This window comes from Coenobita brevimanus, chromosome 78, assembly GCF_032717465.1.
Source record: "Coenobita brevimanus isolate Jiangsu-jjx chromosome 78, ASM3271746v2, whole genome shotgun sequence".
NCBI classification, from domain to species: Eukaryota; Metazoa; Arthropoda; class Malacostraca; order Decapoda; family Coenobitidae; genus Coenobita; species Coenobita brevimanus.
Genome location: NC_137031.1, coordinates 31847146 through 31860691, shown reverse-complemented (window position 1 = coordinate 31860691; position 13546 = coordinate 31847146). Strand labels below are relative to the sequence as shown.

General features: G+C 37.3%; 1 protein-coding gene across 1 annotated transcript; it reads right to left on the bottom strand.

The window, feature by feature from the left end:
• Positions 1-1772: 1772 nt before the first annotated feature.
• Positions 1773-11432, bottom strand: LOC145408672 (uncharacterized). Its single transcript, XM_080279352.1, has 8 exons — positions 11356-11432; positions 10068-10312; positions 9209-9350; positions 8878-9017; positions 8450-8540; positions 7603-7756; positions 4970-5085; positions 1773-1915 (listed from the first exon to the last, which is right to left on the bottom strand). Exons 2-7 carry the CDS (start codon positions 10228-10230, stop codon positions 4999-5001), a joined length of 777 nt encoding a protein of 258 aa, XP_080135478.1. The 5' UTR covers positions 10231-10312; positions 11356-11432; the 3' UTR covers positions 1773-1915; positions 4970-4998.
• Between the last annotated feature and the right edge of the window lie 2114 nt (positions 11433-13546).

The window sequence follows — 13546 nt, the reverse complement described above, 5'->3', positions numbered from 1 at the left end:
ACATTTTACGTATTTGGAACAGATGATAGGGACTTTACAGTATCATCAGATAAATGAAGCATAAATAAGTAAACTAATGGATGACATCTTCAGTACTAGATAGTCTGCCTTAGATGATTAAAGTGTATGGTAGTGTGCCTGAATACAATGAAGAAAGCAGCTGTAATAGTTAAAGGATTAAAACAGACATTGCAGTCATCCCTCACCATTCGTGATTTCACTACTGACGGCTTCAGTCACTCATGGATTAATAATCATCTCAAAATTCATAAGTCTTAAGTATATATTTTGGGATGATTAACACACCCAGTTGCTTAATCATCTGCAAATATACTTCACACAATTAGCTTCTAACATCTAATGATGTTTTGAGGCTTCAAAGAGATTTTAACTGTTCACAAAATTTAAGATTCTCTGGGGCTTGTGTTCTCCAACCCTTGTGACTAGTGAAGAACGACTGTATTTCTATGTCATCCAGTCAACGAGGTCCCTCAAAAGCTGCTCTACACAATTTAAGAGAAGGCGGGAAAAAATGAGTAAGAGAATTGTAACTATAGTGTTGGGTTTAATACTTGCACAGCTGAAAAATGTGTGCATAATTCAGATACAGACAGTCCTCATCATTAAATCGGGAATGCACTGTACTGAGAAACATCAAAACATTTTCCACTTAGCTGCTTGTTACCGTAAACTGAGAGGAAACAGGCAAATGAAACTTTAACAAAGGCGACTCATGACCAAGACTCACCGTATACTTTAGGGTCATATTTTCGTCAGTTAAGGAGGCTCCCCACTGCCTCTTCTTTGCTGATTTATGTCTGTATATGGTATGTTAATATTCTCTTGTAATTAGTTTATGATAACCATTTCCACATTATGCCAGTTATGCCCTCCATCAGGGGATATGTTAAGAAAATCAATTTTCCCCTAAACAACATTTAGCCTTATTATATGGTCATTTAAAAAGGAGACAGTAGTACTAAACATATCTTAACCTTCATATTGCACTTTAGGGATGTACAGGCAGTGTTAACGGATGTACAGGCAGTGTTAACTACGGTGAGCAGTTAAGTAAGCATTGTTTGCTTGAGCTTGGCATAAGTAAGGAGTCTATGAAAACTAACATCTAACCTCACAAAATTGCCTAATAAAGAAAACGTGGTCATAAGCATGGTTTTAAATTTATTTAGCACTGTATGAATGTAAAGAGTGATAAATGAGGGCTTATGATCATGTGGGTTTTGTGCTAAATTGTAGCAAAAGCAGCACAACCAGTGCACCTTCCATTCTGTCTTTCAGAGGGTGTTGGAGGCTCCTCTGTTCATTCTGAGTGTAGCAGTGTGGTGAGGAAAAAAAAAAAAAAAAAAAAAAAAAAAAAAAAAAGTGCAGACACAGGCATGGTCCCATAAAAGGTCAATCTGTGAAAGAGCTGTCAAAAAGATATATGCAGCATACAAGAGAATGAAATGATGTAATATACAAAACAAACAGCTAAGAAGAAAAAAAAAAAGTTCAAGACCATATGATCCTATGTCTATTACTGATTCTTGGACATTTCATATGAATAACTTAATACGAATATATACCTAAACTCAAACTGAATTATGCACATTCAGCTGTAACTAGTCTCACTTTATAACAAAGCCTTAAATAATGTTTGTACAGTATACAACAGAGACTGACTACCTGTATTTCTGGTTTTCAAATATACAATGAAAAAACAAGTAAATTTAGATGATGATGATGAACGTACAAGTTCCTTAAGTTCCGTAAACAAATCTTAAGCTCAAATCCCTTAGTTTCTAATCCTTTATCTTAATTTCTTATATGCCAATGCTAATATAACTGTACACTCCCACATCACATGATGAGAAGAGGAGCAGCCCTTTCTTCCATCCAGTTCAACACTCTTCAGCTGAAATAAAAAGACTTTCTGGCATATATGCAGATCTATGTCGCTGCTGACTTAATGTGCTATATAATAATTTCAATAGAAAAAAGGCAGCCGATATTGTATGACCACAAGATTTTATCACCTAATACAAAATATTCACTTACACGCACTTACAACTAAATGTATACCATCTTTACTATACATATCAAGAATGAATCAATTTATCACAGCTTTAAAATATCTAGTACTGTAAATTGGGAGAAATTAATCAGCATTATATGTAGTAATGGAAAACTGACAAGCAATATTTCTACTATTTACTGTTGACTTAAGTTTGATACAAGAAGAGAGTAGCATAAAACAAAGACTTATTGTACTACCTAATACAGTTCTTACAAATATTAACATGTATTTAAAAAAAAAAAAAAAAAAAAAAAAGGCAGTACTGTATAATGGAGCAAAGCTCATCATAAAATCTAAACATGCATTAAAAAGGAAATCAAAGGTACCCAATGTTATGGTGATATAGCATGCCAAAAAATACTACAACATTAAAGGGTAAGCTTTCATTAACCTCTTTAAGATGCTGACATATTTACTATAAATTTTATACTCACTATCATCTGATAATTAATTCAATGACATTTATTTAAATCTAGAATGAAAGAAATTGAAGAAAGCTATTCCATACCCCTCCAGTTTAAAAAGCTTCTCCTATGCTAGAACTATCGAGAGATTTGCAGGAATAAATTAGAAAATATGCCATTGGATTGAAAATATCAAGTACCAGACATATAACATGCAAATCAGCACCATAATTATAGAAATTATGCATTACACAAGAACAAGCACAAGCACATGTAGAGTCAGGGATGGCAGTTCACTAAATATTTCAACTTTTGCTTCTCCCTCCCCTTTGCTGGCTAATTTTCCTGAGCTGAGGAGGCATTATATATTTCTCTACCCAAAAGAGAATTCTCTTTAACACAGAGGAAACTGATGGCAAAAGTGTGAAGAAAACAAATTGCAATAGTATGCAAACATTTGTCCCTGATTGTACAAGGAGGAAAACAATTCCTAGTAATACAGTAATTAAATTATTCACAGATTCTGATAATGTAAATTCAAACTTCAAAACAGCCAAACACAGTACTGATCAAAACAATATCAGTGCTGTACTTCTAATAACATTCAATGCCTACACTCTGGGTCACAGATGAGAAGACAAAGCCCATTGTCAGAGCAGCTACATGTTCTCCCTCCCTCCTTCTTAAAAAAAAAAAAAAAAAAAAAAAAAAAAAAAAGACATACTGGATACACACAAGACTTTCATTCAACCAACAAACATCCATGCAAAGGTTTCTCACAAGTTTATCAGTTTACAAACAGTTCTTCAAAACAAAATATACCAACCTCAACTGAACTAAGGCTATGTCAGTAAAAAACCAAAACTTCAAAACCCATAGAACAAAGCCTTTAGAGCAGCAACAGGACATGTAAAAGCCACATATATCAACAACCCAGTACTTTCACCAAGAAAAAAAATACTCCCTACCAAAAACATGAACATAACAGCAACACAAGTCACTGCTTCAGCCCAGCATCCACTGTATTCTTGTAACTATACATGCATGACTCCCTCCCCCTCACCCTACCACCACCATTCCCCTCACCCAAATATAGCAGTGTATTCAAACACACACATGTACTGTATATATAAATTAAAAATAAATAAATACATAACTGCACAATCCAAAATGCCTAAAAACATTCCCTCCACCATCAAACTCTTTATTTATTTGTTAGAAAAAAATATTAGAACTCTAAGACATTAATACCAAAGACAAAGTGCTTTCCAGGGAAGCATGAATTCACTCTGCCTGACTACATTCTAGCCATCATTCTTCTCTACTTTAATATTATCACAAAATACGATTCACAAGCAACTCACTCTGCTCATTTTGCATTGCCGCCCTTCACACAATATACTCAGTAATAAGTTCATGCACCCAACACTCACAGCACTGGCTTTCCGTCAACATAATTTTAGCAACTGATCTCTGACAGTGCCCAGCTAAACTGGCCATACTTCTTGAGTCTATCAGGTCCATGTGAGTGAGAAACTGCACCAACAAAGACGAAGACGACAACATATGTATCAACCAAAATGACAGAAGATATTAAGAGTGTGACTTGCATAATAACTCCAGTATTCAAGCTTTGCAAGTAGGATACAGAAAAAAAAAGAAAACCTTACTACTGAAAAAGTAACAATGTAAAGCCAAAAACTTTGAAAATTTGCTCAAATGGCACTATTAAATTTACACCCCATCAGCAAACCTCAGCTACAGTGGATATCCAGTGTACCAGTTCAATTCATGCAAAATTACAAAGTATGGTACCATTTTACCACCAGGTATGAATTCATTATGGTATCTTTTGGAACTGATCAGTTCCAGGCCCGGAGTCAATCGAAGATGTATTTTCATATTAACTGGAAAATGCTGCAACTACATCTGCCAATAAATCTTTTGCAACTGCTTTTGATATTTTTCGAAAGCATAAGGTTAATTCACCCCATTTCTTTAGGAAGGATTAAAGGTACGATGATGACGATGACAATGGATGGTCTGCTTTTCATCACATAAATTTACTTACTGCAGTAGAAACTGTGCCTGTGCCAACCCAGCTTAGGTTACTGGGTGGTGCAATACACAATGCAAAACATTCAGCAAGCACAAAACATGCAGTTCTATAAAAGCACCCTCATTGGCATATATAATTTTCTCTTAAAGTTAGTGGACGGTAAAGGCCTGACATCATGTATGTGCTGCTCTACTCATGGCTATGCTACACACCTACCAGTATGTGTAAACTACTTCAAGCTAGTATAAGTGAGCGATATATCCAAGGAAGCTGTCAAAATGGACAATGCAAAACAAAACTACCTTAAGACAGTATAACAAAACTTTGCTTGGTGTAGACTGGGCTACAAGCACTTTGGAAAGCATCCTCCACAATGATATTCACTAGCATCACAAGAATAAGCAAAAATAATTGACAAATATGGCTTACCGGGATTCATGTAGACAAAGTGGCTGCAGCTAGCTCTCATCATCAGGTTTCGTGTCTGTTACTATCACTTCCTCTCGCCCAGTGCTGTCTTTATATCTCTTCTCTTCATGAATGCTCTGAAATTTTACATGAATGGGTAACCATCAACCTTCACATTCAACAAAAACTACGATAACAATAATAATAATAATAATAATAATAATAATAATAAGTAATAATAATAATAATAATAATAATAAGTAATAATAATAATAATAATAATCATCATCATCATAATCATGATGATTATGATCATCATCATGATCATCATCTAATCCTGTGTGGCCCCACGCGAAGCATATAGGCCCCGGCCTAAGCAAGTTGGTCCTGACATTTTAAGATGACAGTGGCCAGCCTCACTCATCCCTGAGAGGCATTACATAAGCAATAAATCCCAACTATCCCTTGGATATAAACCTACACAGACTCAATCCAGCTGGAGCACCTACTACCCACTAAACCACCAGGTGCCACAGTTTGGCTATATGGTTACCATCCAGCACAGTTAATGGTTTCCTGGTGTACAAGAATAATAATAATAACCATACAATAATAATAATCATCATCATCATCATTATCATCACAGAACATCTGAATATAAAATAAATGCTCAGCTTCCTCTAGAAACCACCTGATTAGGCTAGATGATCATAAGACTCACCTCCAGGCTAATTTGTCTTTACATAGCCTGCTTATTTAACTTTTCCAATCACTCTTCTTCCTCTCTCTCTCTCATTTATGTACTGTTCTAATTACTTTTTCATCACACCACATACAACTTGCTCTTCCAAAGGTTCCATTGGTGTTGCTTTCCTATGATTAATTTTTTGGCATCTTATCTTTAAAATACATTAGGAGGATGATAAAAGTAAGTTTCTCCCCTACCTTCTCCCGTACATTACTATCCTCATAACCTAGTTCACTGCATCTAACAACTCCCTCTAATAACAAGTACAGCAAAACATAGTTAATCTGGACAAACACTGTGGAAAGCTCATCTTTATTAACTGATTTTCTTGATAAACTGTGTTTCAAGGGAAACTCACCTGTGAGCTCTGACCAAGAGACTGAAGAAGCATGGCCTAGCATACATATGCCGGGACACACTAAAATACAGTATTATGCATTACTTTTCTCCCTCTTGTTTATTGGTTTACTGTAATGCACAAAAAACAAACAAAAAAGTCTTAATTATTATTAAATTTACAGTACACACTGTAAAGAAGTTCCCAAATCAGCAACTATGTACACACCACAAATGAGTGATAAAATTATGCTCACAGCTTCATCTCACATTTGTGGTGTGTATGTAACTACTGTTTTAATTACTTATCCACTGCCAGTTGTGTATATTTATGGTAATAAGAATTAAGACTTTGTGGTATTTTCTTGGACAATACAGTACAGTAAAACCATAGAAAAAAAAAAAAAGTAATGGACAGTACCATTCTGGAGATGCCTGGTCAGCTTAAAGTACATGTGTATGCATCTCTGACGATTGGCTATTTATTCACACGTCTTGAGATTTATGACTGTCAGTTAGGCTATGTCATGATTACTGATAATGCAATGCATTGCATTATGTTGCAGCTCCATGGTTTGAAGGTGTTATTCATAAATGTAGACATGTGGGCTCATCCAGGTACAGCCTGGAATAGTTAAGCAATCCATATTAAGTCGGTTTCCAGACAAAACAAGTCCAGATTGGGCAGGTTTTATTATATACCCAGTAATCACAATCGCCCATAATTCCTCCAAATCCACCCTCCACAATTCTTCTCCAAATACAGTACTGTAATCAATGCAACACACAGATAATCATTCTTTCAGTACTCTCCTAACATCCTCATTCTAAAATATATCCCCTATCCTTTTAATGCTTCTTCTGTTCCTCACTTATCCTAATCCTCTGCAATGGTCTGACTCTTGAAAACTGAAGAGCCATGGTACGATTCCAGGTAAACTCAACAAACTGATCCCCCAATGATTCTTACACTTCTCTTTATAAGCTTTTCTTCTGAACAAGGAAATTGCATTGCTTTTTCCAGGCTTTTTTTTACTTTCCCTGCATCCCACACATATGTTTGCATATTCTCTGCCAAGTGTCTCCTTGCATCATACAGGCTTAGTTTGCTTCATACTTGCCTGCCGGCAATATAAATTCACATGTCCATGGGAAATACGATAATGATAGTAAACAATTTTCTACTATACTCTATTCTCTTCTACATGGGTAAGCGGTTTTGCATACGATCCTACCCACACCACTGCTGGCGGCCAACAAGGTTAAGATACTGATGATGGATGACGTATGACCATACTTTAAAATCTGGAATTTGGAAGGGAAAGGGACACCTCAAACTTTTATGCAATTCTTCAATGCACAACAGACAAATAAAAGGGGCTTGACTTCTCTATGTCACTGCTGTGTCGTGTAAAACGCAGTGCAATCTAGTAATTTTCCATCCTCATGGGTGACAGAAACTGAGTCATAAATTATGGCCTACCTACCTATTCATGCCCTTAAGTTTGATAATATGGTCTACAGATTTCTTCACAAACTACAAAATATCAAGTATCCCTCTACTACTGACCCCATCTGGTCTCCTTATCCTGACAGTGGTGGTGGAACGAAACATGCTCTTGGGCTGGCTGGGGCTGAGCTGACCAGACCCCGAGCCTTGATAACCTGGTCCCAGCCCTTCATAAGAATATCGAGGACCATCCGAGGGCAGCTGGGACACATCTCTGTAAAGGAGGGTAGAAATGTGACTAATATGTAAAACAAAGTATCAAAGCAATGAACATGTATTAAAGCCTTGTCAATATAACGAAGTATTCAAGCACTGAATAAATAATAAGTCCCTGTCAATCACCAGCTACAAATTCCATAGATCATGTATATTGGACATAAGATTAAAGTTAACTATTTATATCATCATCAATGAATAAATACTGCTAAATTTGTAGGCAATATGAAGCATGCAAACATAAAACTGAAAAATGAAAAACAGCACAAAAGACTGGATGGAAAAGATATAAAATCCAGACTCAGAAGAAACAACAGAAATGAAAAGTCTTTGTGGGGGAAAAAAAAAAAAAAAGTAAAATGTGGGCTGAAAGTAAGACCCATATAGCCTCCCGCTCCCTGTGTAGGAGGAGGTATGAAGCTATTTACAGTGCCAATGCTGAATGTTGGGATCGGAAAAAGAAAATCATTACGGTAGCAGTCACTGTTCCCACTGCATCCCATTTTACTGGTATTTACCTTCCAGATGTAGAGGCCTGAGGCTAGGTAGGTTACCACAATCTTGTAAATTTAATTGCAAATGATGGGTACAGGTATATACTGTACTGCACCATATCATGTAAAACTGACTTAACCACCAATGAGTCACAGGGTAACTGGACAGATTCAAGAATTCTGTCACAGTACCATACCTGTCATCCAAGTCAGAGTCCTTCTTGAGCAAGGAATCCCTGGAGTGGTGCTCATCAGGTCCATCACTGGGACCAGGCAGCATAGGTTGGTCTGATGGAAATATAGCAGGTTTTTATATTATTGTAACAGTGCATGTACATTCATAATACACTCTTTTGCATTTCTAATAAACTGTCTGAAACTTATATATTAGTAGATTCATAACCTCTCTGGTTCTAACATTGTCCTTAAATATTATTAAAAATATCTTTTGTTCCTACTGTATTATTAGTGATTATCAATTATGATAGTGAATGGTTCAAATGTTGGTAATATGTGTTCTCAAAGAGAAATGCTGTTGTTTCCATGATTACAGTAGACTTCTTAACACAGACATTTCCGTTTTACAAAGCAATTACAATAACAAGACACCAAAATCATCAAATACCTGGGTGACCTCCGAAGCCCCCAAAGAATCTCTCAAACATGCTCATGGGGTCAAACGTACGGAAGCCAAAGTGATCACTGAAGCCAGGATGTCCCCCTCCACCACTGCCACTGTCATCATCATCGTCATCATCACCACCTCTGTTCATCACGACGAGCTCATAATTCATCTTGATAGTTTTAAAATATAGTGCAACATCATGTTGGGTATAATTAGGAGAAAAAAAAGTATGGCAGAATGTGAAAAGAAAGCATATAAAACACAAAAGAATATAGGATACACAATAACAGAAGATTCTTGACAGACTATAGCTTAACACAACAGGACTAACCGTAAAGGAGTGTCATTGGGGCCAGAATATGGAGGATACCTGGAGTCTGGCATGATACTACTGTCGGGTACTTTCAGGAGTTGGTCTCGTGGGGCTTGACGTCGTTCCCCATCCAAAAACTGTTGCCCATCCTGTAGGTTGTCTGTTGGCAAGAGCAGTGCTAGCAGGAGCCACTTTATATGAAGAGAAAAATCTAACTGGCTTCAGCACAAAGTCACCAATGTATTGCTAACACCACTTGGGAGGGGCCTCATAATGAAAAGGATAATACTTATTTTATTTTTGCCAAAACCAGATGACTTCATTCATCCCAAAAAATAAAAAACTCCTTACAGTAAACCATCATCATCAACGTCTTGAACTTTTTTCCCTTTGACAAATGATGTAAGGATTGCTACTAATATGGTGAAACTCTAGGTCAGGATTGTGTAAGTTAGTGTTGTGCAGAGAAATTCTGCCACAAACTACAGAATGCCAAATATAAAAATGAAAGAGAGTTAATTTAGCCAGCAGCTGCATTTTCCTTTAAGTACAGCCACACTATTATATACTTTAACTTCCTCACCTCAAGAACTCCCTTTTGTATTTGAATTTCCTACAATCAAATGACTATAATTTGCTGCACAAATGACTATTAATTGCAGCACCTTTGTTGTGAAGGGGTTACTGAAGGCTGCACCTAATCCACCAGATGCAAAATGTTTCTCCTGACCCAAATAATATCATCTAGAGATATCATGCATACAGTCTAAAAGACATCCTCACAACTGCTGTTGTGGCTTTAGGCTCGCACAGACACAGTACATTGGTTAATCACACCCTCTCTTCACACATAGACAGGAATCCTACAAACAACTACCTGGAAATTCTGAGATGATAATCTGTCCTGGATTGTAGTAGTGGTATCCTCCTAGCCTGCTGTCCATCTGTGAAAATATGCCATCCATCTGTGCAAACAAGTCGTTCATCTGGCCAAATGCTTCGTTCATTTGACTAAACATGGAGGAGAATGGGTCATACATCCCCCCGCCTGGAAATTGTCCATAAAAGTCGTCACTGGGAAATCCACTTGGAGGACCAAAACCAGGAGGCTGTTGTTGTGACCTGTGAAAATGTACAGAAAACTATTACTGGAAATGGTAACAGTTGGTTCGATATTACCTCTCTGAGAAGTAGAGGTCCAAGGTTAGGCTATGAAGTTAAGAATATTTTCCCTTTCAGTACAAGAGAGCTATAATTAGCTGAATGAAATTATCTAAAGGCAAGACAAATACACTAAAAACTGGAAGGCATTGTAACTAAGGACATTACTGAAGCTTGCTAAACTCCTTATTCTGTCAAGCATACTGTAGTCCTCATTATATGTTGGTGATATGTTTCAAAATATCATAATTTTTCCATACAACTGGCACTGTAAATTGGGGAAACTAGTACATTAGCTTTGTTGGTAACGATGAGAGTTTAACAGGCAGTTTTTCCTTAGTTTATTGAGAGAAAAAAAAAAAAAAAAAAAAAATTGAAATTGGTAACATTAAAGTAAGACATGCTGTATATGTGTGGTAGGTGGTGGCGACCATCATCCACTCACTTGATGTAGAGCTGCCCACTTCTTCCTTAGCCTTTATCATTCTATTTCTGTGTCTGCCCTCCTCTCTTCATATTTCTCCCATCTTTCCTGTCACTTCTTATTGCTTTTCTTTCCTTTACAGGTGGCTTTACATTGAGTGACAAGCCAAATGGTTTCCTGTAAGCCTAGAAACCATTTACTACGCTGGGTGGTAACCATATAACCAAATCATACATGCTCCCTACGTGTCAACAAGTGGGTTGGTGGAGGATTAGTGCCCCTCCCCATAAAACAAATAACTCAAAGTCAAATGGCCACCCTTTATGGGATTGTGGCATCTGGCAATAGATAGATAGATAGATAGATGCTGTATATACTGTAAATATCTCGTTTCTCTTCCCTTCCCACAACAGCATTATATATATAATAAAGTACCAGGTAAGGCAGTACACTTTTAGCATGTTATGAACTACAGGATATTGCAGTGTGTGATTCCAGTACCCTACAAAATTATAAAACAATATACTGTGCTAGTAAGTATACCCTGAACTATATGAAATACCATGAATGATGACCTTACCATCCTGGATTATCCCTATGCTCTCTGATCTCATCCCAGGAAGGATTTCTATATTGCCCGGGATCGTACTTCTGTCTGCAAGAAAATAAATAAAGTAGCTATGTACATGAATTTTATTACATACACATTCTCTTGCACCTAGGAATATATCTTTTACCTTTTCAGTAACAAAATTAAATACCTGTACTGCACAGCTAAATAGAAATTTTGAGTAACAGTTCATAACATCCATATTACTATATTATGAGTGGATCCCCGAGCTTGGACCAATTAACAAGAGTGGAAAAAAAAAAACTATGTAGAGATGATGAACAGCAAGAGAATAATGAGGAAAGTGTATGAGTGTGAAGTGGAGGGGGGAAGAGGGAGGGGGAAAAAACTAATGAGGATGTATAGTTATCTTCAAAGTTACACACTTCAGCAACTTTTTAAATCTATCAAAATGATTACTATGTTATAACTTACGGTAATGTTGAAAAAAAAAAAAAAAGTAACAATGGATGGGAGCTCTCCTGCAGTTTCACCTAAAACACAACTTCCCCTGTACTGTCAACATTTCATACCTATGACTATAGGAAATCTTAATTCAACTTAAAAGCTAAAGTTACAGTTTATATCTCTCCCATACAGACGCCTACTTATAAAACAAAGGAAAATCTGCATAAAAAATTGCGTAATTTTCTATTCTGGAACAATACTGCCTGCTGTTTACATTACTCAGACCCTCGAAACCTCATAATCTGAACAAGTTCTCAAGTGTCTCATGTAAAAATATGATTCTTGCATTCCATACCTGTCAGACAATCCCAGAAACCTCTTCAACCAATCCATAATGAGATCAACAAGAGAAACTCATTCAGATTCAGCTGATGCAATCTCGGGAGGTTTCGTTACAATTCGGCGTCAGGACGATTCGGTATCACAACAAAAACGAAGACAATTCGCCGTGAAGACAATTCGCCATCTGGACGATTCCCCGTCGTTTATTTACATAATATCAATTTATTTAGCAAGTATACCAGTGTGATGAGTAAGAATGGAAGTTTAGAGGGTGAAGTGCTTGAAAGAATACAACAAGGAAGAAAGGTTGCTGGTTCTTTGAAAGAAGAGATAAGAAACAGGCAAGTAAGGATGGAAGTGAAAAAGTTACTGCATTACAGTAATGTGATACCAACTCAAACGTATGTAAGTGAAGCTTGGACCTCGTTGGAAGGACACATGTCAAGAGTGAGGGCAGTGGAAATGAGTAATTTGAGAGGAGCATGTGGAGTCACATGGAGAGACAGGCTGACAAATGAGGAAGTGAAGAAGCGTTGTGTGGATGTGGATGTGAAAGAAAGGAGAAACATACTGAGATGGTTTGGCCATTGGAGAGGATGGAGAGCGAGAAACTGACGAGGAAGGTGTATGTGAGTGAGGTGGAGGGGGGGAGGAGAGGGAAGGGAAGGCCAAGGATGAGATGGAGGGATGGAGTGGAGAGGTATATGTAAGAAGGGGTGTGTGAGCTGGGATCAGGGCAGTGAAATGGCGGGGAACAGGGTGACATGGAGGCGATTTGTTTGTGGCCACCCCTTAAGAGATTAAGGCTTTTGACAATAGACGGACAGAGATAGACCTATATAACTGACATCGAAGGTTTTGTTACATATGTCTTAGCAACTTATTCTGCATATTTCACCTCAGCATCCCTTGTATGATCAATGGACCATTTTAATACCGACACAGTTTGCATCAGGGGTATACAAGACGGTGTTAAGCTGTAATATGGAAAATAAATAGCTTAGGAAGAGACGCTCCGAAGCCTCCAATGCCACCTACAATACAGCCGTAGAACTGAAAGAGGGACCTGGATTTGTAAACAGATGGTTGTGTGTCACAGAGGAAATGTTTTCTGAGTGTTCTCCTTGGCTGTCATGCGTGTTCACTACATTTGATAATATTCTTTACTACGACAGCCTAGCCCTGGGTTCCTACACCTCAAGGGAGCAATACTGGACTGATTAATACTTTATCGTTAATGACCTGAGACAGAAATTTCCGTATTCTCTTTTCCAGGCAATATTTACATGATGCAGCGTCTGGCTACACATGGAAAGACTGAAGACTAACTGCGAGTGATAACGGGACTGATAAAGGAATAAACGTTCTGATTGTTACATATCATCACGCATAATAAAAGGCACATCTTATA